Genomic DNA, 26,240 nt, shown 5'->3' with positions numbered 1-26,240 from the left:
CTTATTAATGGCAGAGCTAGGACTAAAAATTAGTAGTTCCAATCTCTATCATGGTGGCCTTCCCATTCTGACAGTTGTCTCTTTGCAAAAAGTGTAACATCATATGAACAAGCATGCACTAAAGTTAGATGCAGAAATAGACAATAAAATGGAAGGATGATAGAGTGAATGATATGGGAAAGGAATTTTGCAGTGGGAGTCGGGGGAGACACATCTGGTTTGATAAAAGTTTTAAGAAGGGCAATGAAGAAGACAGGTGTGATGATAGGTACAAAAATACCATAAACCATATGCAGGCATGTGGGTCCAATCAGAGAAAAGGTTGGAGGAATGTGTTTTCAGGAAATAAAGGACAAGAGTGTCACAAATGCTCAATTAACCAGAATGCATCTGAAGCAAAGAGTTTCAGATAACTGAAATTTCTGATTATGTACCTTTGCTTTTTTTTCCCCCCCACAAGCCACAACCCCTACAATGGTTGAAAATGTCTCTCAAACACATTATTCTATTTTATGAAGACTTGAGGCCTGTCAGGATATTTCTATTCCAGTCCTGGCTCTGTCACGGACCAGCTGTTTGGCCTTGGGAAAGTCACCTTACCTTTCAGGACTTCACTGGCTCTAGGGCAGGGAGGTTCCCAGACTTTGCCTGAAAGAATCACCTGGGGCTCTTGTTAAAGAAGTAAATCCCCTGACAGCCATCTTAGATCCATTGAAACAGGATTTCCAGAAGCATGTGGACCATGGAATCTGCTTTTTGTTACCAGGAAAGTTTGGAAAGCTCTCACTACATGATCTCTGAAGTTGCTTCTACTAATGGTTACATTCTATGATTCAGCTTTCTCACTGGAGTAAGCTCAGAATTTCTTTTTTTTTTTTTTAGATTTTATGTATTTGACAGAGAGAGATAGTGGCAGACAGAGGGAGAGTGAGAAGCAATCTTCCCACTGAGCAGGAAGCCCGACGTGGGGCTCGATCCCAGTACCCTGGGATCATGACCTGAGCCGAAGGCAGACACTTAACAGACTAAGCCCCTCAGGCGCCCCAAGCTCAGAATTTCTAAAGCAACTGCATCTCTGTTTGATGGACTGGGGATCACTGCCAATATAAACATTGTAAGGATCTGTAGCTTTGCATGGAGAGAGGGCAGAAAAAATAGATAAATACTCCAAACCCCAGCTACCCCTTTTGAATATAACATTTAATAAATGAGCTCTCTGATGTCAGCTTTTAAAATTCTATTTGCCAGAAAAAATACTCTATATCCAATGTGCCTGCATTACTGATAAAAGTCTCAGCATCAAAGACAGAATATAGTAGGTGATACTATCTCTTAGGGATAAAGTAGAAGAAAGCAGAACATCTCTGTAAGTTTCACATTCTCTCAGTAGTTTTTCTAACAAAATAACAAGTTACCCAGCTGGTCAGAGGTAGAAGGTGATACTTTAGAATTAAATAATATTTAATGTTAATATTTTAGATTTAAATTTATTGTTGCCATCATTCATGGCTCAGAAGCAATGGAGGCATCACTATCATATTAAGTTCAAGCTTAATGTATGGATTTCTTTTTTTTTTTAAAGATTTTATTTATTTATTTGAGAGAGACAGACAGAGATAATGACAGAGAGCAAGAGCAGGGAGGAGAGAGAGAAGCAGACTCCCCGTTCAGCAGGGAGCCCGACATGGGTCTCGATCCAGGACCCTGGGATCATGATCCGAGCCGAAGGCAGACTCTTAACCGGCTGAGCCACTCAGGTGCCCTGTAATGTATGGATTTCATGAAAGAACACGGCTAGGATGTTGCAGAGGTATGATAGTTTGATCTTCTACTAACTGAGAACAATAATGGAAACAAGAGAACCTGAACATGTCCAGAAATGACAAACATAATAAGATAATAAATGATAATGATAGACTACTTTAAAATTAATCTGGGGGCACATGGGTGACTCAGTCGGTTAAACATCCAACTCTTGATTTTGGCTCAGGTCATGATCTCAGGTTGTAAGATCAAGTCCTGAGTCGGTCGGGCTCCACGCTCTGCCTCTCCCCCTGCTTGTGCTCACTTGCTCCCATGTGCGTGCTCTCTCTCTCTCTTGAATGAATGAATGAATGAATGAATGAATGAATGAATGAATGAATAAATAAATAAATAAATAAATAAATAAATTCTTTAACATTATTTTGAATTCATGTACGGTATAAAGTACTAAATATTTGTTTTCCAAAAATTGACCTTGAATAATTGGAACCCATCATGTACTCCTGCTCAATGTATCCATCTATATATCTTATACAAGGGGCCAGAGCATACAGTTACGAAGTTTCTGCCTTGTACCAAGCTGAGGGGATGAATGGGGACTAAAGTCCATTCCAAGTTTTGGACACAGTGCTGTGTTTCCTGGTATCAGTATGTCTTCCCCCACCCCATCTTCCATCCCCAAGGAGTGTCATCTGGCTCGAACAAAGGCACTGTCTACAAATCAAGCCAGGGCCATGGTGCTTTTTCCACTGGACGGAGTGCCATTCTCCAATTGCCATATAGGCTAGCAGGAATTTCTTTTATATTATCATATAGGATAGCAGTGGCCATCTAAACTTGCAGTGACCTTGTTTATATCCTAGCAAATATAGTATTTGACTCTTCCAAGATGTTGCTGAGGGCAGATTTAATTTGGTGGGTTCTGATGAGCCAAGATTTTAGTATGGTGCAGTGGATGACGGGGTAATAATTGATGGTGGTTTTCTAAAAATGTTGGGTTCATTCTAACTGAAGGTTATGGTCACTTACAACTTTTGGAACCCAAGGATATGGCTCTTTGGAGACTCTTCTTGAAAAATAATGCCCCATGTTTGAAAAGAAATGAAAAAGAATTATTGTCCATAAAAGATAGAGTAAGACTCCTAGAAATTACAGTTGTCAGCTTACTTTTGTTTCCTGATGAAAAGAGTTATGCATATCAGTAATTATTTTGCAGGTCTGAGTGGATCCATATTTCAATATGTATCAGTAACATTATATAACTATTTTTAAAACACAGTATCAGAATCTAAATATAGAAGTATTACATAAACTGGAAGGAGATCCTCTTTCTATAATCAGCATTATTAATCGACCACTGGAAGAGTAGAGCAGACCTAGCAACATAATGTGGTTGCACAGAAGTGAGTAAGACCTGGACAAGTCAACAAGACTGCTTATCTGACTAACTACTTTAAGATGGCCCACATGTAGTATGGTTTGGTGTGACTTTCGGGATCATAACAAAGGCTTTCCCACCGCTTTTCCTGATCACCTCTTCCCCAATACTTCTTTTATTTGTTTGATTATGACTGATGGTCTAAGATTCATATTCACTTTGACAGGGGGAAGAATATAAGGAACCCCAGAAGGTGGGGAGATGCCAATGTAATGGGAAAAGGGTACAGATGGTTTAGGCGGCCATTTCCAGTGAAACTGACTACTGCAGAGATCAAGATAACTTTATGTAATTAGCTCTGAATAAGGAAAGGTATTTTGATCTAGAGATGAGTGGGGACCTGGTTTGATTTCTACTTCCATCCCTAACTAGCCATGTTTACCTGGACAAACCATTAGCCTCTCCAAGCTCCAATTTCCCCCTTAACAAATATATAGGTGTCTAATATATGTCTGGCATTGTTTTTAATGAAATCATGATGATAATAGTACCCATCTTCCAGGATCGTTATGAGCAATAAATGGGGTATTCTTAAAAAGTGCTTGCTATGTGCCTGGCAGAGTAAGAAAAATCTGATGGATTAGTAATAAGGATGATCCCTTAAATCTGCAAATGCCTGCACAGTTTACAAAGCACTTTCACAAAGCACTATTGTCTCATTAAGCACGGTTTACAAAGCACTTTCACAAAACACTATTGTCTTCTTAAGCAACCCTGGAGGTACAACTAGCAGGATATTTAGTATCCCATTTTGTAGATGAAGAAACTGAGTGAAGCTTGGCACAATTCACCTGCTTGGTTGCACTTCCTCCTGAAGAGGATGGCTGGCTAAGATACTCGTAAGTTGGTCACATACTTTGTATTTATTGCTTATCCTTATTTTTAAAAAAGATTTTATTGATTTATTTGTCAGAGAGAGAGAGAGAGAGAGAGAGAGTACAAGCAGGGGCAGCAGAGGCAGAGGGAGAAGCAGGCTCCCTGCTGAGCAAGGAGCCCGATCCCAGGACCCTGGGATCATGACCCGAGCCAAAGGCAGAAGCTTAACCAACTAAGCCACCCAGGCACCCAAAAGAGATGCTTTTAAGAAAAGTATGGGTTAGCAAAATTCTTGTACGTATTGGTAAAAGGGTAGAAAAATGACCTGACATGAAGAAGAAGGTGTTGGACAATTTAATCTCTAATAGGTAAGGGTCTTGCTGCTCTTCATCTTCATATAAGTATTGAACATTTTAAGGAAGGAAAAGATTTAGACTGGAAGTAAGAAAAACTTTGACCTTAGCAAAGTTTCTTACATTTTGAAAAAGCTTATCAATGCAGGGTTTACAGTTTCTTTCATTATATGTATTTCGTTTTTTTTTTTTTTGTATTTAGTGTTTTTTCTTCTTTAAAAAAATTCTTTACTTAAATTCAATTTAGTTAACATATACTGTATTATTAGTTCCAGGGGTAGAATTTAGTGATTCCTCAGTTGCTTATAACACCCAGTGCTCATCACATCATGTGCCTTCCTTAATGCACATCACCCAATTCCACCCCCCACCCAACTCCCCTCTAGCAACCCTCTTGTTTCCTAGAGTTAAGAGTCTTCTGTATTTAGTATTCTTGAATGGTCATATAAATTGGAATCCTATTCAGAGGTGGAAAACTGAACCAGGAAGTATCTTGAGATGACCTCTTCCAAATCTTGTTCTATGATTCAGCAACCATTTTTTTTAAATTTTTAAATTTTTAAATTTTTAAAAAAGATTTTATTTATTTCACAGAGACATAGCGAGAGCAGGAACACAAGCAGGGGGAGTGGGAGAGGTTGAAGCAGGCTTCTCGCCAAGCAGGGAGCCCGATGTGGGGCTCAATCCCAGGACCCTGGGATCATGACCTGAGCCAAAGGCAGACGCTTAACGACTGAGCCACCCAGGCGCCCCTCAGCAAACATTTAGATAACTTAGTAGTAGGAGAGAAAAGTTCTAACACTACATTTGTTATAACCATTTTCAACCAAACAAATATTTGCTTTAAAGCAGCAAAGATGAAATGAATATATTTCAAACATCCCCACTGGATGCTGAGACTCTGTTCCACCCCATATAGAGCAAAACCTTTTCTATTGACCAGACTTTCCCAAGCCTTTCATTGGCTGCTTGAGAGAAGCATCTGTCAATATGCTGGGACAGTAGGTCCCTCTGAAGGATTTTCAACTCTTTGCAAGCTGAAAGACTTTGGGAATAAGACTCACCCATAAATAAATAGGTTATTGAAACCATGCAAGACTTCTACATGCCTTAAAATTTTGGTTCAAGTTAAAACCTTCCTAGAATGACATGAAAATCTGAGCTCATTTATAATGGTGTGTAACCTTGCTGAATTCTTATTTTAAGATTTAGTAAAATACCATATGCACTTGTCCAATTGGTGTACATATGTGAAAACGCTCATTCATCCTTGAAAGATGGCCTTTTGAGGGATAAAAAACAAAGATAAATTATTTGACTAAGGCTAGGACTCAGTCTGGGGAGAAACCTGAGTGAGCAGGGATACAACTGCTTTCTATTCCATGGATATTGTCATGGACACTGAATTTATAGAAGGTGTTGAGTTCTTTTCATGACCTGCTGTAGTCAGGAAATCATTTTCTTCTCTCTTTGGCTCAGTTTATCTTTAGCTACATCATGACATTAAACATTATGAGAAAGCAAATGAATTTGGATTCTTTTTTTTTTTAAGATTTTATTTATTTATTTGACAGAGAGAGAGAGAGAGATCACAAGTAGGTAGACAGGTAGGCAGAGGGAGAGGGAGAAGCAGGTTCCTTGCTGGGCAGGGAGCCTGATGCGGGGCTCCATATGGGGCTTGATGCAGTGCTCGATGCAGGGCTCCATGCAGGGCTCGATCCTGGGCTCGATCCCAGGACGCTGGGATCATGACCTGAGCTAAAGGCAGACGTTTAACCGACTGAGCCACCCAGGCGCCCCTGAATTTGGATTCTTAAAAAAGTCACTGTCATAAAAAACAAAAAAATGAAGGCACTTTTCTAGAATAAAGTACACTAGATAGAAATAACAAAGAAATGCAATCTTTGACTGCATCCTGGTTATTACCAAACAACTATAACTTTTCTGTGTGTTTGAAAATTTTAAAAATAAAAAAGTTGAGGGAAAACAACAACAACAAAAAATTCAGCTCCATCTTTTAAAAAAAATTACCAGGGATTATGTTTTGGTGGTCACTCAGAGAGAGGGAATCCCTTAAAACATGTTTTATAAGAAGCAGGATTACAGCTTTGTATATATTTGGTAAAATGTTGGGCACAGTGCCTTATGGGAGCTTAAATAATATTTTCTTAAGGACTGAAATTTAACAGAGAAACTTACAAGGGAAGAGGAATGCAGTTCCTCCTTATGAAACACGTTCATCAGTCTGATGCTTTAAGTACAACTTCTTTGGAGTTCATAATATGTTGTCTTCAATCATTGGCAATCAGAGGTTTGAGTCACCAAAATAAATCTTCAGGGTTTAGTACACAGAGTTTGCTATTGAGCAGTGTGACATATGACACCCGTTGCCCTTTAGCTACTGATGTGTCTCCAGCTTTTCCAAGCCAAAAGCAGAACCCAGATTAGAGCAACATATATTATTTAAGGGTGTGTTTTGCAGATGCTGGTTGGGACATGAAACCAAATGGAGGAGTGATTAAAAGCTGAGAACAAAGGGGAAACTTCACTGGAGAAAACATTTCTGGGAGGAGAAATTTAAGTTAACTTGAACGCATAAACTCGTCAGTTTTACCGCAGAGTGGGTACACAGGGGGTGTGTGTGGGGATATGTTCACAAAAGGACAGGGAAACCTCTCTGCAGTTCTTTGTAAGAGAGGACCTGGAGGTGTCTTGGGGGTGGGGAAGATCTTGGAAGGTGGGAATTTCTTCTGGACTTCAGGGAGAAATGATGGAACCAAAGGGAGAAATTCAAAGCAGGTTAATGAATTCATTCTGGTATTCGTGAATTCAAAGCAGAGTCTCATCAGCTCTGTCCTCCCGCTTCTGTTTGCCGAACCAGCACTAAGCAGGATTCCCTAGGCTGCTTCATCACTCCCTGCTATTATTCTGGGTCCAGGACATTCTCCGGCCTCACGCCGGACTCCGTGTTCCCCTCTTCTCTGGCTGAGCTGTTTTTCGCCAGCCACTCGGAGAGACCGACTCCCCGCGCGGCAGGCAGCACCCCTCGACTCTCACACTCATCCCGGACTGCGGCGTGGGGAGGGGTAGGGGAGCCACCAACTCGCGGAAAACTTCCTCTCGGGAGGTGACTGGGGTTTTCCGGCTTCCCCCAGCCCTCCCGCTGCAACGCTTCCCCGGCAAGGACCCGCGCCCTCTGCCACCTAATGCGCCCAGGACGCGGCCGCAGCCGGCCCGGGGCTGCTGGCGGGGCACGGCCAGTGCGCGCTGACTTTGCGCCACGACGCTTTGTTGTCCTGCCGCAGGAACCCGAGGCGGTCTCTTTCCACCAGACTTAACCCGCCCGCAGCAACAGCCATGGAAGTTGCGGTGGCACGGAGGGAGAGGGAACCGCTCGGCGCGGCATCTGTTTTGGATGTTTTTTCTCTACACAGTCCACTTCTTTCCTCCTTCTTGGGGTAAGTGGAATCTAGTGCGTAATAACGAAGGGGAAGAATTAACGGCGATGGAAGGCGATTGCAGTAACACAAAGGGTTAATGTGATAAGTTGTTTTTCTTGGGGCGTTGTGTGTGTGTGGGGGGGACTCTCCCTTTATACCCTCCATCCCCCGCAGTCCATTCCACATACGCAGTTTAGGAGTTGGGACTTGATTTCAGGCACGTTAGCAGAGGGCGTGCAGGGATTACTTGATTTTTGGTGAATCCCTCCCCACTCGTGTCGTCCACATACTGAGAAGGGAGAATGGAAGTGGAGGAAAGAAAGCCCCAGAGGTTGGGGGTTGGGGTGGGGCGAGTGATTTAGCAGAGAGATCCTAAGGGCCTATGACTAGGGCAAGTCCTTATCCCACATCAGGCATTCCGGACCCCTGATCCTTCTCTCTCACCCCAGTAGGTCCATCCTAAGCTTTCCTAAAACCATCCTGCTGATGCTTTCTGGGGGAAGGTTCTCCAAGGGCCCAGTATAACTTCTGAGGAAAACCTCCAATCATCTCATCCACAAGACCTGCTCAATACATGTTGATTGATTGACTGAATGATGCACCCTAAGGCTACATTTTGTGCCATGGGAATTTGCCTCAGAGAGTGAACTAATTCCCTGATGGAGGCCTTAGGGCAGCAGGGTAGCCCAATTCATTTTGCAAAGAAGGAAGGGCTGCAGTCCTAGATAATACAGTATTTAGATCCTCACGACCCTGAAGAACCCATCTGACAGCTTCAGGGTCAAGATTCATGGATCCAGGGACCAGATGCGCTCCCTTGGGTTTGACTCTCTGTGTTGTGACCTTGGGCATATTCCTTTACCTCTCTGAGCCTTGATCTTCTCATCTGTAAAATGAGGCCAGTTAGAGCTTCTTCAACATGACATAGGGAAGATAAATGGAGAGAAGTATGAGGCTGTGAGGGGCCATTTGATACATGTCAGTCTTGCTCCCCTATCCTCAGAGGCTTCGGGAGAGAAGGTGTCTTTCTCAGGGGGCACTTCTCTCTGACTCAGATGCAAGTAAAAACATTGCATTGCAGTGACTGGGCTGGAGCCCTCCTGCCTGTGAGCAGTTGAGGAGAGGGAAGAGTGAAGCTCTGAAGGCAGTCTCAGGAGCTTAAAAGCAGCTCCCTTGGGGTTTTGGGGCAGAATTCACACACATACTAGTGTCTCTGGGGGCATGGCTGGAGAAGCAGAAATTCCTTGTTTGTCTCATTTCCATGTCTCCTCCATCCTCTCAGCCTTCTAGTAGAGGGAAACAAAGTGTGGAAATGGACTCCCAGAGAAAGTGGCGATCAAGTGGCTTGGGAATCTGCATCTGCAGGGCTGAGGAGTCAGGGTAGCGCCATCAGATGGTAGCAGGTGTGTCTGAATGGGGTCTGCAGAGAACTCAGCATTCTGGTCCCAGCAGCCTGCAGGGTCAGTGACAAAGCACTTACCAACCCTTCCCACAGATGACAGTGGACCTCTGGGGGTCTTGCTCTGGGACTCCGAAGCCTGGATGTGACAGTGGGGGGAGGATGATGAGAAAGAATGCTGCTGTAACAGGGCTCCCAGAAGCCTCAAGGTGCTAGAGTGGCATACACCCAGAGCGCAACTGCCAGTGTAGGGCTTTAGGGCCACAGTGGGCAGGCTTGGCAATAAGCCAGGTAGTCACGCACTCTTTCATAAGTAAGGGCAGCAACAAACCTAGCTGGACCTCGTGGGCACTAGACAGTAAGACCCCTGAAAGCAACGCCCATATCTATGTCGTTCTTTTCCATACCACCAGCACCTGGCACAGTGATGGCACATAGAAAGGGTTCAAGATATATGTCGAGTGGACAGTGAACGGAGAGTAATTTAAACTACTTTCTGTCCAACACTGCTTCATGCAGCTTATGCCTTCATTTAGCAAGTATTTCTTGAATATCTACTATGTGCAAGTCTCTGTTGCTAGGAGCCGAAGTAATTTGTAAGCATCCTTCATATGGGTACTTCGAGTGGCCCATTCAAGAGCATCTCAGCACCACCTGGCTCTTCTGGAGATCGAGGCCTCAGTGGGGGTAGGGGAAATGCGCCAGGTTCAGCCTCTTTCCGGGAACATGTGTGGGGTCCCTTCGCACTTGCTCCTGCTGCGCTCCCGGGCTCCCGGGGCCGCTAGGTCTTGGCAACTCCACTTTCCTCTGGGGCCGTGGCGTCTCTCTCCAGCCCCTTCCAGGGCCTCCGAGCAGCGGCCCCAGCCGGGCGGCAGGTAGCTGGGGAAGGGACCGGGCTGCGCCTGGGGAGCGAGCTTCCCCGGGCGGGGAGAGCGCGGCCAACGCGGAGCGGTCCCAGAACAAAAGGCTCATGGCTGGCACCGGCCTCCTCCGAGTGCGCTGGGGACGCGGGTTCGGGGCGCAGGCGGGAGAACCGGGCGCGGGAGGGGGCTGGAGTGGAAAAATGAAGTGAGAAAAGAAGGCTGTGTGTGTGGATGCCCGGGGTGGGAGCGGCGACAGGAGGTCACCCCCGAGGCCGAGGTCTGCGGCGGGGCCGCCGAGGCCCTTCCTCCGCCTCCTGCAGCGCCTTCCAGGCAGCCAAGCGTGTCTCCGGCTGCAACTCCACCAAGCGCGCCGCGGCCGCCTCCACGCCTGCCTGCCCGCCCGCCCGCCGGCCGGCCGAGCCAGTAAGTAGCGGCGCGCCTGGCGCCCGCTCCCCGCCCAGCCGCGGCTTCCGGCCGCCGCCTCCGCCGCCTCCGCCGCCGCGCGCCGTCCCCCGCCGCCCCGCCGCCTCGCGGGCGAGTCCGCTCCGGGCCGCCGCTCCCGGCCGGGCGCCCGGAGCCCCGCGCGCCTCCGTGGCCCCGCGCCTCCACCCGTCGCGCGCTCTCCCGCCGTGGCGCGGCGTCTGCGGCGCGCTGCGGGGAGGGTCGCCCTCGCCGCGCGCTCCCCGGGTGCCGCGCCACTCCCACGTCCAATGGCTTTCGGGGGGTGGGGAGTGGGGGGCGTCGCCCGGGGGCGAGGAGCCGCGGCCGGGGTGGGGCGTGTGCGCTGTGCGCGGCCGAGCGAGGCTGACGTGCCCGCCGGAGCGCGCGCCCGGGCGAGTGTGTGTGTGCGGGAGTGTGTGCGCACACGCCTCCGGGGGCTGGAGTGACACTGCAGTGGGTTTCTCCCTCGCGCCGGCCCTCCGGCTGCTCAGCCCCCCACCTGCCGCCACCGCTTTGGGAAGCAGCGGGGCTCTTTTATCTTCCTGAGCCTCCCTCTCCATCCACCCCTCCCCAGTCTTACTTTTCCTTTCACCCAGGGGGCTGCAGCTGGCCACCCCTCAACCGGTGCCAACACCTAAGCCGTGTCCAGTCTCTCCTTAGCCAGTCTTTTCCACTTATCCTTCTCTGGGGTTCCTCCACGAGCCAGCCCAAGGCTCCCCCATCCTTGGAAATTGTTTTGTTGGACTGCTGTACCGAGGCGTGTAAAGCTTGAGGACTTTATTCTTATTTTGATTGTTTCCATTTCCTCCCCTCTGGGCAACGGAGCAATGAAATTTCCAATCGAGACTCCAAGAAAACAGGTGAACTGGGATCCTAAAGGTTGGTATTTCCTACTTTTGGCGGCCCTCGCCCTGCCTCCATCTCCGGCGTGCGCGCGCTTCCGTGAGTGGAAGCACTCTTGCTCCCGGCAGCGTGTGTCCTGAGGCTGGAAAATGCGCCTGGGAGCCGCAGCGCGGGTGGGAGGAGGGCGGAGGCAGCGGGGGTTCCAAACCCAGATAGTGCCTGTCATTACCACATAATCGTTGTCCCTCCTGGATTGTTTCAAAAACCTAAAGATACACCAAGCCGGCTGTTTGGCTTGAAATCACACCAAGTGTCGGTATTTGCTTTTGACTTTATGTGTGCGAGTGTGTGTGTGTGTGTGTGTGTGTGGTGTATGTGTGTGTGTCCTTTGTTTCTGGTGATCTTTGTCTCTCTGGCAGATGGGTGGGGTGCCTCCCCCTGGACCTGGAGCTGCGCCGCCTGCCCAGGGTGTCCTCAGTGGGAAAGGTTTCCTGGCAGCAAGTGGGGCTTGGATCTGCAGTAACCGTCCCTGGAGGTGGCCCTTCTCGGAGGGCATATGGAATAATGGAGCCCAGGGGGCCTTTGGAGTCTTCCCTCAATCTTATTACCAAACCAGGCAGCTAATTTGGCTCGGATCGGAGTAGAAGTGGGAGGGGGGAAGGGTTTGCGAGAAGGGTGGGGCTGCCAAGGGCTGGGGAGGGGGCACGGAGTGTGTCCTCCTGAGCAGTAGTGTGGTTTACACGCTCTGATGCATGTTGGACAGTGTTCCCTCGGCGCAAAAGAGAGCGACTAAGACAGATTTGTGTGTGCCTAGCGTTGACCACCGTGTCTGTAATTAGCATACAGATGTTAAGGCCCCTCCTGAGTGATTGGTGTGGGAGCAGAACAAGTTGAAACCAAGTGTCCAGTTTTGACAAGAATGCGCTTTATCATTTCTCTCAGCTCCTCTGAAGCTGGGTTGGGCTAGGCAACACCTCTGTGTGTATTGGGTTGAAATTGGTTTATTTGATGTGTGCAGGTATGTTTAATGCTTTTTTACGACTGCATTTATTCTTTTCTCCAGACCAGAAAAGAGGAAACCCACTTATTTGTTGAGTGAATGTCTTATAAATTGACTGGCTGTTATAGAATGAGGGAAGATGTGTTGCCTGTTTCAACACTGAAGCTGTTACACCTTAATACAACCCAAACCCAGTCCAGTTTTGTCTGTTGATCTCTGGAAAGTGTGCCTTGGTTTATTTTATTTTATTTTATTTTATTTTGTTTTGTTTTGTTTTATTTTTTGATCCCTGTAAAATGTATTTATTGAATACCTACTACTTACCAAATGCTGTCCCTGGAGATATAGTCAGAATAGTACAGACAAAGCCTTCTTGGAGTTTATAGTGAGGGAGGCAGACCTAAATCAATCAATGCACAGAAGAGTGCATAATTACATGTTTATGTATGCTCCATGAAGGAGAGCATCAGGATTTTAAGAAAGTGATAGATTGAGAAGGATCAGGGAGGGTGGGTAGTCAGGGAAGGTAGTCAGACACTTGTACTGAGACATGGAAGATATGTAGCGATTAATTGGCTACTGAGGAGGTGAACTGACCTAGAAGAGGAAACAGCAAGTGCAAAGGCCCTGAGGTAGAGGGGACATGTGTATTTGAGGAACTGAAAGGCAGTTTTCATGGCTAGGGCGAACAGCAAGGGAGAGTGTGTTTTGAGGTGTGGCCGGTGGATCCATAGGGTCAGACCCCAGAGCCTTGTGTTGTTGCAGGTAGGGTGGGGCTTTGGGGTGGGGGCAGGAGTGTTGCCTTTATCTTAAACCACTGAAAGGTCTCAAGCTGAGGAGAGACCTCATCTGAACTGAGTTTCAAAACAAGTGCTGTGTGGCTCTTGTGGATGTGAGGGACCAGATGCCATGGTGACTGGACCAGGGTGGTGGGTATGGGATGGAGAAGTGGGTGGGGTAGGGAGCTATGGAGGGCAGAAAATCAACAGGTTTTGTGTAAATAGAGTGTGGACATAGAGTCACTGAAATGACTGGGAAGGCAGCTGGGGCAGGACCAGTCTTGTGGGAAAGCTCGTGAGTTCAGTCCAGGGCTTGTTGAGGGGGGGATGTCCTGAGCCATCCGAGAGGTGTGTCAAGTGGGGAGTTGTCTAAAAAGTCATACTGGGATCTTCAAGGAACTCTGGTCAGGATGGAGGGCGGTGAAGCTTGCCTTGGCTTTGAGAATACGTTTCTATATGATCATCATTGTATATATTTATATCACAGTGCTAAACACAGATGAATCCAACATTTTACAGCTTGACACAGAAAGCAGTACGCAAGTAGCGTCTCCAGTCACAACTGATGGTGCTAAAAATGAAAAGACTCTGATAAAAATACCAACATTTAATGAGAAATCTTTGCATGCCAGGTGTTTTATGCACATTATTTCATATAGTTATTCTCATAATACTTATCCAGTGATATCAGTGCTTTGTCCCCACTTGATTGGCATCAGGATACCACTGAGCTACCTTCCAGTAAGATGCTCTGACTTCATGTACAATTGTTCTTGTGGGTGGGGTGATGGTAGTCTTTTCTAGCCAGGGGGTGGAGGCAGGAGAGGGGTCAGGAATGAGGGTGGCATGTCTCACACCTTATAGAACTATGTGTCAGGTGCTGTGAAGTGCTTGACATACATTAAAAAGTAAACAATTTATTATTAACTAATTACAATTTAACTAGAAGAATAAATTATTTTCTTTATTTAATCTTCTTTATTTAATCTTAGGAGGAAGATGCTGTCCTAATTTTACAGGTGAGGGAACTAAAGAACAGAGAGGTTGAGTAACTTACCCAGGGTCACACAGCTAGTAGATGGTGGGGTTAGACTAGAACAGGGGTCCTTATACATTCTTTGAGTCTGTCTCTGAAGTCTATCTCTTAAATTATTGGGACCTCTGGCTCTTGCCTGGTGAGGCTTGCAGAGCTCAAGGACTGGGGAAGCTCATTGCAAGGAGAAAGAAAACAATAAAAAGGAGTTGGGAGGGGCAAGGGAGGGAAGATTGAAAGAGGAGAAGGAGGAAGAGGAAGAAGAATGCCTTTTCTACTCATTCCTTTCTCCATTAACCCATCTGGCCAAACAGCATCTCTGCCTCTACCTCTGGTGGGCCCATCACTGGCCACTGGACAGACTTTGGGTCTGTTCTTTGGAGGTTTGGGTTTACACAGACAGACCAAGTATGTTTAGCAGGGCAGAGATGACGGGGAACCTAACATTAGAATAGAAAAGGGGAGAGACAGTTCTATGGACTGTAGGATTTGAGTATTAACAGACTTGAACCTTCAGGTGGAGATGCTCACAGATTGTGGAAGGAAGTTGTAATTATGATGTTTTGCTCACAGTCCCATTACCTGACAATTTAATAGCACAGAATGAAGGTGGATTGAGAGCAGATTGGTTTTGATTGCACTTGCGTGAATTAAGCAAAGCACTGTCAAGAGGTTTAGGTGCAAAAATAAGACCTAAATATAAAATGATTATTCTCTGGTGAGCTATGGCCTTCCTCCATATTTGTAAAGCTGAGCCTACAACAAATAGAGTAACTGCTTTTGTAGGACCAACAGAAAAGTAGGCTGGCACTGAGTCTTGGCTTTCATGTGCATTTTACATCGCTGGGGTCACTTGTGGATGATTTTTTGCTGAAAACTGGGATTGGTTTGCTGCTTTTGGGTATCTTAAGGGCTTTTAAAGATTTTATTTATTTATTTGAAAGAGAGAGAGAAGGATGAGGAGGAGGAGGAGAGGGAGAGGGACAAGTGGACTCTGCGCTGAGCGTGGAGCCCAACTCGGCGTTAGAGCCCATGATCCTGAGATCATGACCTGAGCCCAAATCAAGAGTTGGATGCTCAACCATCTGAGCCACCCAGGCGCCCCTCTTAAGGGCTTTTAAAAATCAGTAAGATCAGCAAACGATATTGCCACACCTCAAGTCAAGCAGATCAATATGGTATAGAAAACTCTGGATTTGGGGGCAAAAGAATTAGTTTCTAGAATGAGCCATAGCTATCATTAGCCGTGTGACTTTGGGCAGCCCATTTAACCTCTGGGTTTCACCCTCCTCCTGTGTGCAAAGGGGCCATTGACATGGCCTCTCTGACCCTATCTCTCCAACCTCTTTCTTGATTTGACCTCTGGGCTTCTTGTCTTCCTTTTGTTCCTCAGGTATATCAAACTTGTTCCTGTCTCAGAGACTTACACTTGTGCTTTCCACTACTTATAATGTGTGTTCACATGGCTGGCTCCTTTCCACCTTTGAATCTCACTCAGATGTCACCTTTTTAGCAAGGGCTTCCCTGTCCCATCTGAAGACCTCTCTTCTTGTTCCCCAGCCCTGTCACTTTCTATTATGTCACCTGCTCAGTTGTCTTCCTGGTACTTGTAATCATCTGAAAGCATCTTACTCATGTGTCTCAGATGATGCCAGCCTCCCTTGCTAGCATGTGAGCTTTATGAATGGAATTTCCTGTCTCATTGACTGTTATGTCCTCAGTGCCCCCAGGAAGAGCCTGGAACGTAGTAGGCATTCAGTAACTTTTGCTGAATGGATGGATGTGTGGGGGATTGGAATAGAGAGGATCTCTAAGTCTCCACGTATGAAGGAAATTCCAGGACTCCTCCATGCTACAAAGGGCAAAGTACAACTAAGGAAAAAGGAAGGATATCCCTAAATAATGGGGTATCGGAAGGGATGCGGGTATTCCCTCTGCTTGCAAGCTCCCATTTCTCTGAAGTCTCCAACAGACTTTTCCTTCTGTTCTCCCTTTCACCAGGAGTGAAAAGGCTGGGGGGGCGGGGTGGCGGGGAGATAGGGGCTGGGGTAGGGAGGCCATGTAGCCTGACAAAGATATGGTTGGTGTCCAATTAGTAATTTGGCTCATGTTGGCCATTGACACGTAGCTCTTTTTAGGTATTTAAATCTACTTAACGAAGAAGCAAAGCTTCAGAGCTGGAGCTGTTTTTTTTTTTTTTTTTTTTTTTAAAGCTGCCTTTTCAGTGCATACTTAAATGCAAAATTCCAGAGAGGCTTATACTGTATGTGTGCACCTTTCAGTTTACAGAACACTTTTTACAAATCATTTGTTCTTTAAACAACCCTATTTTGGTTGATACTGGAGCCTCAGACTTACTGATGGCAATGGAAAGAAGAAATGAGTTATTTGGGGGCCCAAGGCTGCAAACAGGCAGAGGTCGGGCCAACCCAGTCCTTTTGATGCTTATGTCCAGGATCATTTCCCTCAAGCTTTCCACCTTTCCAGGGTCTTTGTTGATCTCACACGCTCTCATTGCCTCTTGTCCAAGGTGTATTCAGAAGTTTCTCTGAGAGATTTAGAGGATTGATCAGTGGGTCCCAAGTCCATGGCTGTTTTTGTTAGGTCATGCACTGGCTGGCACTTTATCTCATGAGTTCAGTTGAAGACCCTTGGATTTCACTTCTGCTCTCCTGGCTAAAAAGAGATTTCAGCATCTTGTGAATGTGAGCCACGCTCAACTTGCAAGGTTGCTTGAGCGCTATCTTTATTAATGTGTTTCCAAACACCGATTTGTATAGCATAGATTTTCTGGAAAGAAAATCGTCTATTTTTTATTTAATATCCAACTTTCAGGAGATCGGCATTCCAAATGGGATTAATAATGTGCCCAAATCACCACAATTATCCTAGAAAGTAAAAAGGAAAGATGGTTCCAAAGATTGTCTGGGCCAAGGTTGTTTTCCGGCAGGGTCGGAGGGAGGTTCATCATCCTCTTGCCAATGCCCACGATTGCTGGGTAGAATTAAGATGGGGCAGGTTGATTTTGCTATTTCACCCCGTTTCCAAAACGTATGTTTTGGCTCTGTAATAGTCTTCTCAAGCTATCATAACAAAATACCATAGACTGGGCGGCTTATACAATGGAAATTTATTTTCTCACAATTGTGGAGACTGGAAATCCAAGATCAAGGTGCCAGCAGGGTCGATGTCTGAGGAGAGCCCTTCCCTTGGGTTGCAGATGGCCACCTTCTTGCTGTACCCTCACAGTGGAGAGAGAACACTCTGGTGGCTTCCCCTTCTTACGAGGGTTACCAGTGCTATTGAATTAGAGCCCCACCCTCATAACCTCATTTAACCTTAATTACCCTCTTAGGGCTCTATCTTCAATACAGTCATGTCAGCAGTTAAGGTTTCAACATATGAATTTTGCAGGGGACACAATTCAGTCCACAACAGGCTCTATATTAGCATCATAAATCAGGTGCATTTAAAAAAGACAATGTGCACTTTGCAGGAAATTGGAACACTTCTACCACAACTGAGATAACGGCACAAAGCGTATCTACTATAGGCACAGAACTAGGGGCCCTTTGTTGGCAAGAGAAAGGCTATTGAGATAGTGGATTCTTTTTACTTTTAGTCCATAGAGAATTAGAAGAGTTTAATGAAACAGAATAAAGCCATTTACTGATAGCCAATTAGAAGGTTTCAGTTTGGATAGCTTCCTTGGCCCATGCATAAAGGTGAATTAAAGGGAGGATCTTCTGCTGTACTCGGATTCTGTTCTAAAGGGCACTTATAAGATGAAGCGGATGGAGATGCAGTCCATTAGGGGCTCAGCTCTGTATGACTTGGTTATGGAATCTACCTAAATGGGGCACCAGCACCATGTCAGTTACACCCACCTGGCAGATGTTTTTATGGTGGTCAGCAGGGCTATCCACTTTTGGGCTCTGGTCTTGGTGGTTTACTCAGTGGAGACTTTACTGTTGATCTAGGTCAGGCTCATGCCTATTACCCAGGATGGAGAAACAAAAACCTCCTATTTAATTTCCAGAACATTTATTTGTGGTTTGCAGACGGAGTTTGAGATTTTTTTTTTCCTCCCTTCATAAGTGTCTGGGACTGAGTACTATGAGTAAAAAACGAAACCTGACTTTCAAATCCTCCGTTTAGGGTTGGGGTAGTGGTGGTGGTGAGCGCCAGAGCCCTTGGTAGGGGGGGCAATGGTCATGGGGTGGGGGGAATTGTGTTCTCTTTCTCCTCCATTCCCAGAGCCAGGGAGGTGGGAGAGATGGCTGTAAGAGGTGGTGTGGAGGGATAGGTAGGTAGGTATGTAGGATTTCAGGGGATTCCGTTTCCCATACTGCCACTAATTTTGGTTCCATGACTTCCCGCTGCCATGGAGGGGACTTTGAAGCAGAGTAGAATGGTGGCACAACATAGGATTTGGAGAGTTAACTGCTGCAGTACACAACCCACATCATCACAGGGAACTTTACCTCTCTCATTCCTATTTCCCTTCCTTATTCCTTCATTCTTCTCTCCCCCTGTCTTCCTACAGAGTTCTCATCTCAATCACTATCTCTTATGTGAAGGATCCTAATTTTTTTTTTTAATTCAGCTACCCAATGTAGGGGTGGTAGTAGTGTTTTCAGTTTAAAAAGAGATGCTCGAAGAGAGTGCAGATTTGCTCAAGTGTTAGAAATCTGGAAGTCATGGTGGCCTTTGCAGAGTGGCCCCAAGTGCTATTTGTATTCCTTTTTTTTTTTTTTTAAGATTTCTTTATTTATTTTAGAGAGAAGGAGAGAGGGAGTGAGCAGAGGGAGGGGCAGAGGGAGAGGGAGAGAGAGAATCTTTTTTTTTTTTAAGGTTTTATTTTTTTAGTATTTTTTTATTATGTTATGTTAATCACCATACATTACATCATTAGTTTTTGATGTAGTGTTCCATGATTCATTGTTTGCGTATAACACCCAGTGCTCCATGCAGTATGTGCCCTCCTTAATACCCATCACTAGGCTAACCCATCCTCCCACCCTCCTCCCCTCTAGAACCCTCAGTTTGTTTTTCAGAGTCCATTGTCTCTCATGGTTCATCTGAGAGAGAGAATCTTAAGCAGGCTCCACACCCAGCATGGAGTCTGAGGCAGGGCTCAATTCCAGGACCTTAAGTTCATGACCTGAGCTGAAATCAAGAATCAGGCTCAATTGACTGAGCCATCCAGGTGTCCCTCTATTTGTATTTCTAAAACAATTTTAATACCAGGAAAATGAGTTTCTTATGTGTAAGCATGTCTGTAAGCCCCCAAAATATCAAATATTTTAGCAGGATAAAGACAAATAGCATAACTTACCGAATTTGATGAGCCTGACAGTCTGTATAGAGATACTTGGTATCAGGTGTGATATTTGACAATTGAACATTTACTCACTTTTATCATATGAGACGAGAAAGCAGTATCCAAATGTTTAAGAAAAACTGACGGGAGAAAAAGCTTAGAGATGAAAGGATTCTATCCATTGACTTATTTTTCTCTGTCTGCAAATTTGGGGTAATCTATTGTTACCCATTTTAACCATGAACCAACCTGGGTCAGCTCCCAGATTCTACTGGTTGAGAATATTGCCTTAGACTAAAGGCATTCATTTCTCATGTTGGAATTTGAGGCCATATGGGAAGTTATGGTAGATCTGGTTTAGCATATACATCCTTAAACCCTGGTAGATGTAAATGTATGTTATATTCATTTAACTTAGCTTCTGGGCTAGATGCTACCCTCTCTACAGCTTAAGGTGGAAGGATCTGGGTTCTAGTGCTGGCTCTGCCACTCTTATGGTAAAGGAGAGAGTTGAGATGTTGATGGCTCAGTTACCTTCATGCCTTGATAGTTTTAGATCGCCTGGGTTCCAGTTTGAGCTTTATCATTTACTAGTGGCTGATTTTGGCAAGTAGCTTCATTTCTCTGTGACAGTCTCATCCGTAAGGTGGAGATGATGATAGACTGTCTTCCTTTTTTTTTTTTTTAAAGATTTATTTATTTATTAGAGAGTGAGAGAGAGAGAGCAGATGGTGGGGCAGAGGGAGAGGGAGAGAGAGAAAGAATCATTAAGCAGACTCCCCGCTGAGCGCAGAGCCCAACACAGGGCTCCATCCCAGGATGCTGAGATCATGCCCTGAGCCAAAATCAAGAGCCGGCTGCTTAACCTACTGCGCCACCCAGGCCCCCCAGCCTGTACTTCCTTGATTCGTTATGTGGATCCAATAAAATGACCAATGATCCAATAAAATGCTAATTCTCAAAAGCATCTTGGAGCATTGCAAAGGTTCCATGAGTGTTCCTGCATTATGTTCTTATCACGGTTGAAGGGGTCCCTGTTCTGTGAAGTCACAAAAGACTCCAGCTCCAGTCACTTGAGGAGCATCTGTTTCATTTTCCAGATCATTGGGGAGGGCGGCCTATTGCACAGCCCCCCCTTCCTGGGACTCTCTTTGACTGTCAGTATTCTTATCCCAGGTTTAAAAAAACCTAGGTTATTTGGGTCAAACCAGAGAAAAGACCAGAGGAAAAAACATAGTTTGGAGTCATAATACTTGAGTATTATTCTACCAATAGAGTTCTTGTTCTACCAATTTTATTAGTAGACAATAAATTGGGCAAGTCATTTAACCTTTCTGAGCCTAAGTTTTCTCCTGGGTAAAATAAAGATCACAGTCAGCACCTGTTTCACAGTTGCTGAGATGATTAAATGAGTTAATAAATGTGGACAAGCTTTATAAACTGTTAAGTTCTAGACCAGCATTTCCTGAAGTGTGTTCCATAAGATACAAATTAATCTCCTCAGATGCTCTGAGGAAATAAAAAATGGTTTCATGGTTGGTTTACGGGATGGTGTTTTCTCTCTCATTCTTTCCTAGAGAGTGGGTATTGCTGTGTAAGAAAAACTTTAATATTTGGTGGCTTAAACCAATGACAAATATTTATTATCTCATAATTTCTGTGGATCAGGAATTTGGGAACAGCTTAGCTGAGTGGTCTGGCTCTGGAGTCACTCAGTGATTGTGGTCAGATGTCAGCTGGGGTGCTATCATCTGATGGCTTGACCGGGGCTGGGAGATCTACTTCTGAGATGATGTGCTCATGTGACTTGCAAACGCTGCTGGTTGTTGGGGGAGAGGCCTCATTTCCTGCCAATGTGACCCTCCCCACAGGCTGTTTGAATGTCCTCCCAACATGGTGGCTGGCTTCCTCCAGAGCAAGCCATTTGAGAGAGAACAAGGCAGAACCGATGATGCCTTTTATGACTCAACCTCAGAAATCACATATTGTTCCTACAACCACAGTCTTTTCATTAGATGTGAGTTACTAAGTTGAATTCATACTTGGGATGATGAAGCTCACTTTGGAAGGGAGGAGTAACAAAGAATTTGAGGACATATTTTAAAATCACCGTAAGCATTTCCCCTTCTTATTTATTGAATATACACTAAGTTCCAGGTATTCTGCTAAGTGCTTTATAGCCATTATCTCATCAAATCCTCTTTATAGTCCAAAAAAACCAGATGACATTATTATCCCTGTTTTCTGAATGAGGGGACTAAGTCCCACAGAGCTTGAGTAACTTGCACAGGGTTACGTTATAGTTCTATGGCTTAAACTGGGTCTGTCTGTTAATGTTGGAGCTCTCACCTCTACCTGTACACTGCCCCTGGTAACCCTGTAGTACAGAAGCCTGGTTGATTTTGTTTAGCTCTGCATTTCCCACTTACCACAGAACAATGATTCACGGACCTCCATTTACCCCTCCTACTACCCACTACTCAAAGTGGTATTTCAGAAAGACAGTGAGTGTGATGACGATTTATATAAAATATGAATATACGGTCTTGTAATAGATCCCAGTATACCTACCAGCCCAAGCTGATTATTCAGATACAAAAAGCATCTATTGAGCCTGTCCTGGGCAGGTGCCATGCTATGTGTACATCTGTAGAACATTCACCAAGAAATGACCGCATGATAAGCCCAATTTCTTCTGAAACCAGAGACCACGTGATAACTCACTGGCCCACTTCTTCTCCAGATTCCCCTTCTATGACAACCCCCTTCCTTTACAGATCCAGTGCCTGAAAACCCAGCCTCCTTGGATAAAGCCCGAAGAACAGGACATCCTTCAGGCTGAGCAGCAGAAATGCCAGGGAATGGGTGTCTGGTGTGTTTCTGCAGCAGACCTGTGTCTGTACTGTGTGACTGAAACAGAAGTCAGAATGTAGCCAGCATGGCAGGGATGACGTGCTGGGGGATGAGGGGCCCAGCCAGCCCATGGGAAAAGCCACTGGTGGACAGTGCTCTGTGTCATATTTTGAGTAAACTTTTTTTTTTTGACTACCCTGTTGCTTTTCCTGCACGTTCTTGAAGAGAAAACAATTTCCAGGAAGGATGCATTCGATGCCTTAGAGGGCCTCATGTTTCCGAACACGGCATGCCTGGCTTCTTCCCGAGGCAATTTTACATTCTGAGGAAAGTTTTGGAGCTTCTGTGTCCTGAGTGAGAGGAGAGTGAAGACAGTTTCTTTTGAGTGCGACCACAGGCTTTGTGGAATATGTCACTTCTGGCACAAAATGGCAAAGAGGCCCTAGGACTGGGAGAGGGCGTTGAAAGAGGCTGCCGGAGCCCCCTCCCCCCATCACATTCTGGAGCCAACTCTCATGGCGTCTGTAACCATAGTAACCACAGGCTGCGAGTTTCTCGGGATACTGATATGCCATTGTACTTACCTTCTGGTCCTGTTATTTCCCCCTCTATTCCTTCATCCAGGAATGACCCCGCCACCCCCTGCCTCCACTTACCCCTGCAAAGAGATGGACTTTCAGAGGGTTTTCACTTCTGACTGATTCTTCTATTTCCTGAAGCCCCATTTTCACTTCCTGGACCTATAACTGGTTCATTATGAAGCAGATGAAGCCACATGCACGTCATTTCCTCAGCATTTCCACTTTACTATGAACAATTGCTCGTAAGTCATCTAGTGTACGTGCCGTAGGTGTGATTGTAACTGCAGAAGGATGGTGGCTCATGGCACTCTGTTTCAAATAACGCTCCTGTGGTTAGTCTGGTTGAGATCTCGGGAGTATTTGGATGTGTTGTGAAAGAATAGGGAAAGCCAGTGAGGCACAGTGAGGAGAGCACTGGTCTCAGGAGACCTGGAGTTTGATGCCGGCTGGAGAGTGAAGCGCGCATGGCGGCACGAGGGTGGGGCAGTGGGTGCTGGCCATGGTGTGCAGGGTATAGTAGGTCCTATGAAAGACTTTTGTTGCTTTCTTAGAATAAGGCGAAGGCACTGAATGGTTTGAAGTAGGAGGATGACACAATCAGATTTGCATTTTAAAGATTATTTCAGTCACTCATCAATTAAATGGTTGATTCAGCAGATGTTTATGGAGGATGCTTCCAATGGGCCGGGCATGGTGCTGGGTGCCTGACTCACCTGGGGGACTTTCTGTCTCCTTGTAAGAATCATAGGAATGTTTGAAAAACATCTAGGCAGGAAAAAAGCTCTTCTTGGCATTTTTGTTTTATGATAACCGGTTCCAAACTTCTGGTTGCAAATGGGAGGTGTATCTTAAAACCAGGCCACTGCATTTTCAATTTCTGTTAATTATAATAATCTTTTCCCTGGCTTTGTTATGTGGCCCTTGATTCTGTCATAATTTACATATCTGGAGTCAATTAATTAATAAAACTATGGAGTGCCTGTATTTTGTATTTCAGACGCCTTTCAGGAGCATTTGGCTCTCAGTCCAGCATAATGGGCCTGAGAAAAATTGCCAGCATCCCCTTCATACCCACTGTCACTTTGTGTCTGGAGTGTTGAGAGGCATTGTGACATTGGGGTATTTCTCCTTTGACTATAATGGGAACCCCTGAGTCTCTGTGGCCTCAGCTCAGAAGGCCTCCCAAAAGCCTGAATTAATGAGACACTATGATGTGCGGGTCCCTTTCTCTGGCGGGGTGAGAACACAGCTTTTATAGGAGCATGAATGCTTGCTGTCAGGCAATAATGTCTGCATTCAGATTCAGTTCTAAAGGCAGGCGGAGCCGACAGCCACAGGGGGTGGGATTTGAGAAACCCTCTGAGTCCTTGTCTATTGCTGAGCCACATCAGTCCTTCCCATGACCATCAGATCGCCTGAAATCTATGTTAACTCTTCATCAGCAGCCTTTCATTCATCTGCGTGGTTATCCCTAAACATTTATTGAGTGAGTGCCCGGAGAAATGGGGCTAGGCACCAGACACAGAAAGATGGAAAAAGACCTGAGGCTTTATACCCAGAAAAGTCACAGTTTAGCTGCTGAGCCAGGTGCATAATCAAGTATCATGATATACCATGATAAAGGTGCTGATAGAGGTATGGATTAAAATATCGTCTCCAGAACACATCTTGTTAAAATGCAAATGTCTTTCTTTGGGATAACATATGAACTCTCAATTACCCATTGGTGCAGCCGAGTTAATCAAATTCCTAAGAGAGAGCTGGGCCAAGAGGGAATGGAACACAGGACCCAAACATATTGATGGGTTGGTGTAAAGTAGGGAAGGGAAAAGTCAGGAGCAGGGAAGACTGGCCTTGGGAAGGAGCCACAGAGGGTGCACCTGGAGGACGCTGGAAGTGAAGGCTGTGTGATGGGGGTGGGGGGATGAAGGTGTCTCAGGGGTAGAGGGCAGAAGGTGCCCAGAGGACAGGAAAAGGACATCGAAGGCAAACTTGTGTAATGTTATCCAGTTCATATGAAACTCACTTTAGGAATTGGAAAGGACTTTTTTTTAAAAATTTTATTTTATTATGTTATGTTAGTCACCATACAATACATCATTAGTTTTTGATGTAATGATCCATGATTCATTGTTTTCGTATAATACCCAGTGCTCCATGCAGTATGTGCCCTCTTTAATACCCATCACCAGTCTAACCCATCCCTCCACCCCCCCCCTCTAAAACCGTCAGTTTGTTTCTCAGAGTCCATAGTCTCTCATGGTTTGTCTCTCCCTCCGATTTGCCCCCTTCATTTTTCCCTTCCTTCTCCTAATGTCCTCCATGCTATTCCTTATGTTTCACAAATAAGTGAAACAATATGATAATTGACTTTCTCTGCTTGACTTACTTCATTTAGCATAATCTCCTCCAGTCCCATCCATGTTGATGTAAAAGTTGGGTATTCATCCTTTCTGATGGCTGAGTAATATTTCACTGTATATATGGACCACATCTTTATCCATTCATCTGTTGAAGGGCATCTCGGCTCTTTCCAAGAAATTGGAAGGGACTTTTGAGACCTGTAAAGGTTCTTCCAAGTTAATATCCCAAAGTGTAGCCTCATGACCTCTGGAGTCTACAGAGGTCAAGTGACTTGCCTTTGACCAGACAGCAAAGAGGGACAAAGCACATCTTTGCATCCTTATCTGCTAGCCTCCATTATTCAACACTGTCTCTTAAGGTAATGCCAACAGGTGCTGGGGCCTGTTTTGAAACCCTTTCCCTTCCTTTGGGAAGAATTAATGAAGAGCTATAGCTGTGTAGAGCCTAGAGCATATTAGTTCTGAGATTCCAAACTAAATTTTATAATAGTATGGTGGATGTGGGTGTATATTCAGCCTCCTGGGGAAGACATCCATTCATTTGTTCAGTGAATATTTACTGCATGTCTTCTTTGTGCTCAGCAGTGTTCCAGGCCTGGGGTCCAAGATTGAACAACACAAAATCCCTGCCCTCCCAAAACATACCACCAGGCCAGACCTCTCAGTCTGTCTTGTAGACACTCAGGTCAACTTCCTCTGCATCGTAGAAATTTTTTTCAGATGCACATTTGACACATGAAGGAGTTTAAGCAATCTTATAATAAGGATGGAAATGAGGCCATTCTGGTGTTGCATTGCTCTGCAAAAAATGTGTAGTTTGATAAGTTTGTAGGGAATGAGTGTTGATCCTGCTGAAGGCAGCAACATTTTGTTAGAGAATTCAGTGATGTCGTAGAAGGCCTCAGAGCTGCTTAGTTTGTACTGGACTTTTTTTTTTTTTAAGATTTATTT

General features: G+C 45.3%; 1 protein-coding gene across 1 annotated transcript in view; it reads left to right on the top strand.

Moving 5' to 3' along the window:
- Nucleotides 1-11,341: 11,341 nt before the first annotated feature.
- Nucleotides 11,342-26,240, top strand: part of KCNK10 (potassium two pore domain channel subfamily K member 10) — a 122,432-nt gene continuing 107,533 nt past the window's right edge. The window contains exon 1 of the mRNA XM_045902011.1: nucleotides 11,342-11,393. Coding sequence (XP_045757967.1) covers nucleotides 11,342-11,393 — 52 coding nt within the window. The remainder of the gene's footprint in view (nucleotides 11,394-26,240) is intronic.

This window comes from Mirounga angustirostris, unplaced genomic scaffold, assembly GCF_029215605.1.
Source record: "Mirounga angustirostris isolate CCGP_5_RB_7025 unplaced genomic scaffold, mMirAng1.0.hap1 SCAF_9, whole genome shotgun sequence".
Taxonomy (NCBI): domain Eukaryota; kingdom Metazoa; phylum Chordata; class Mammalia; order Carnivora; family Phocidae; genus Mirounga; species Mirounga angustirostris.
The sequence above is the reverse complement of the archived record's forward strand: the minus strand, read 5'-3'. Positions and strand labels throughout refer to the sequence as shown.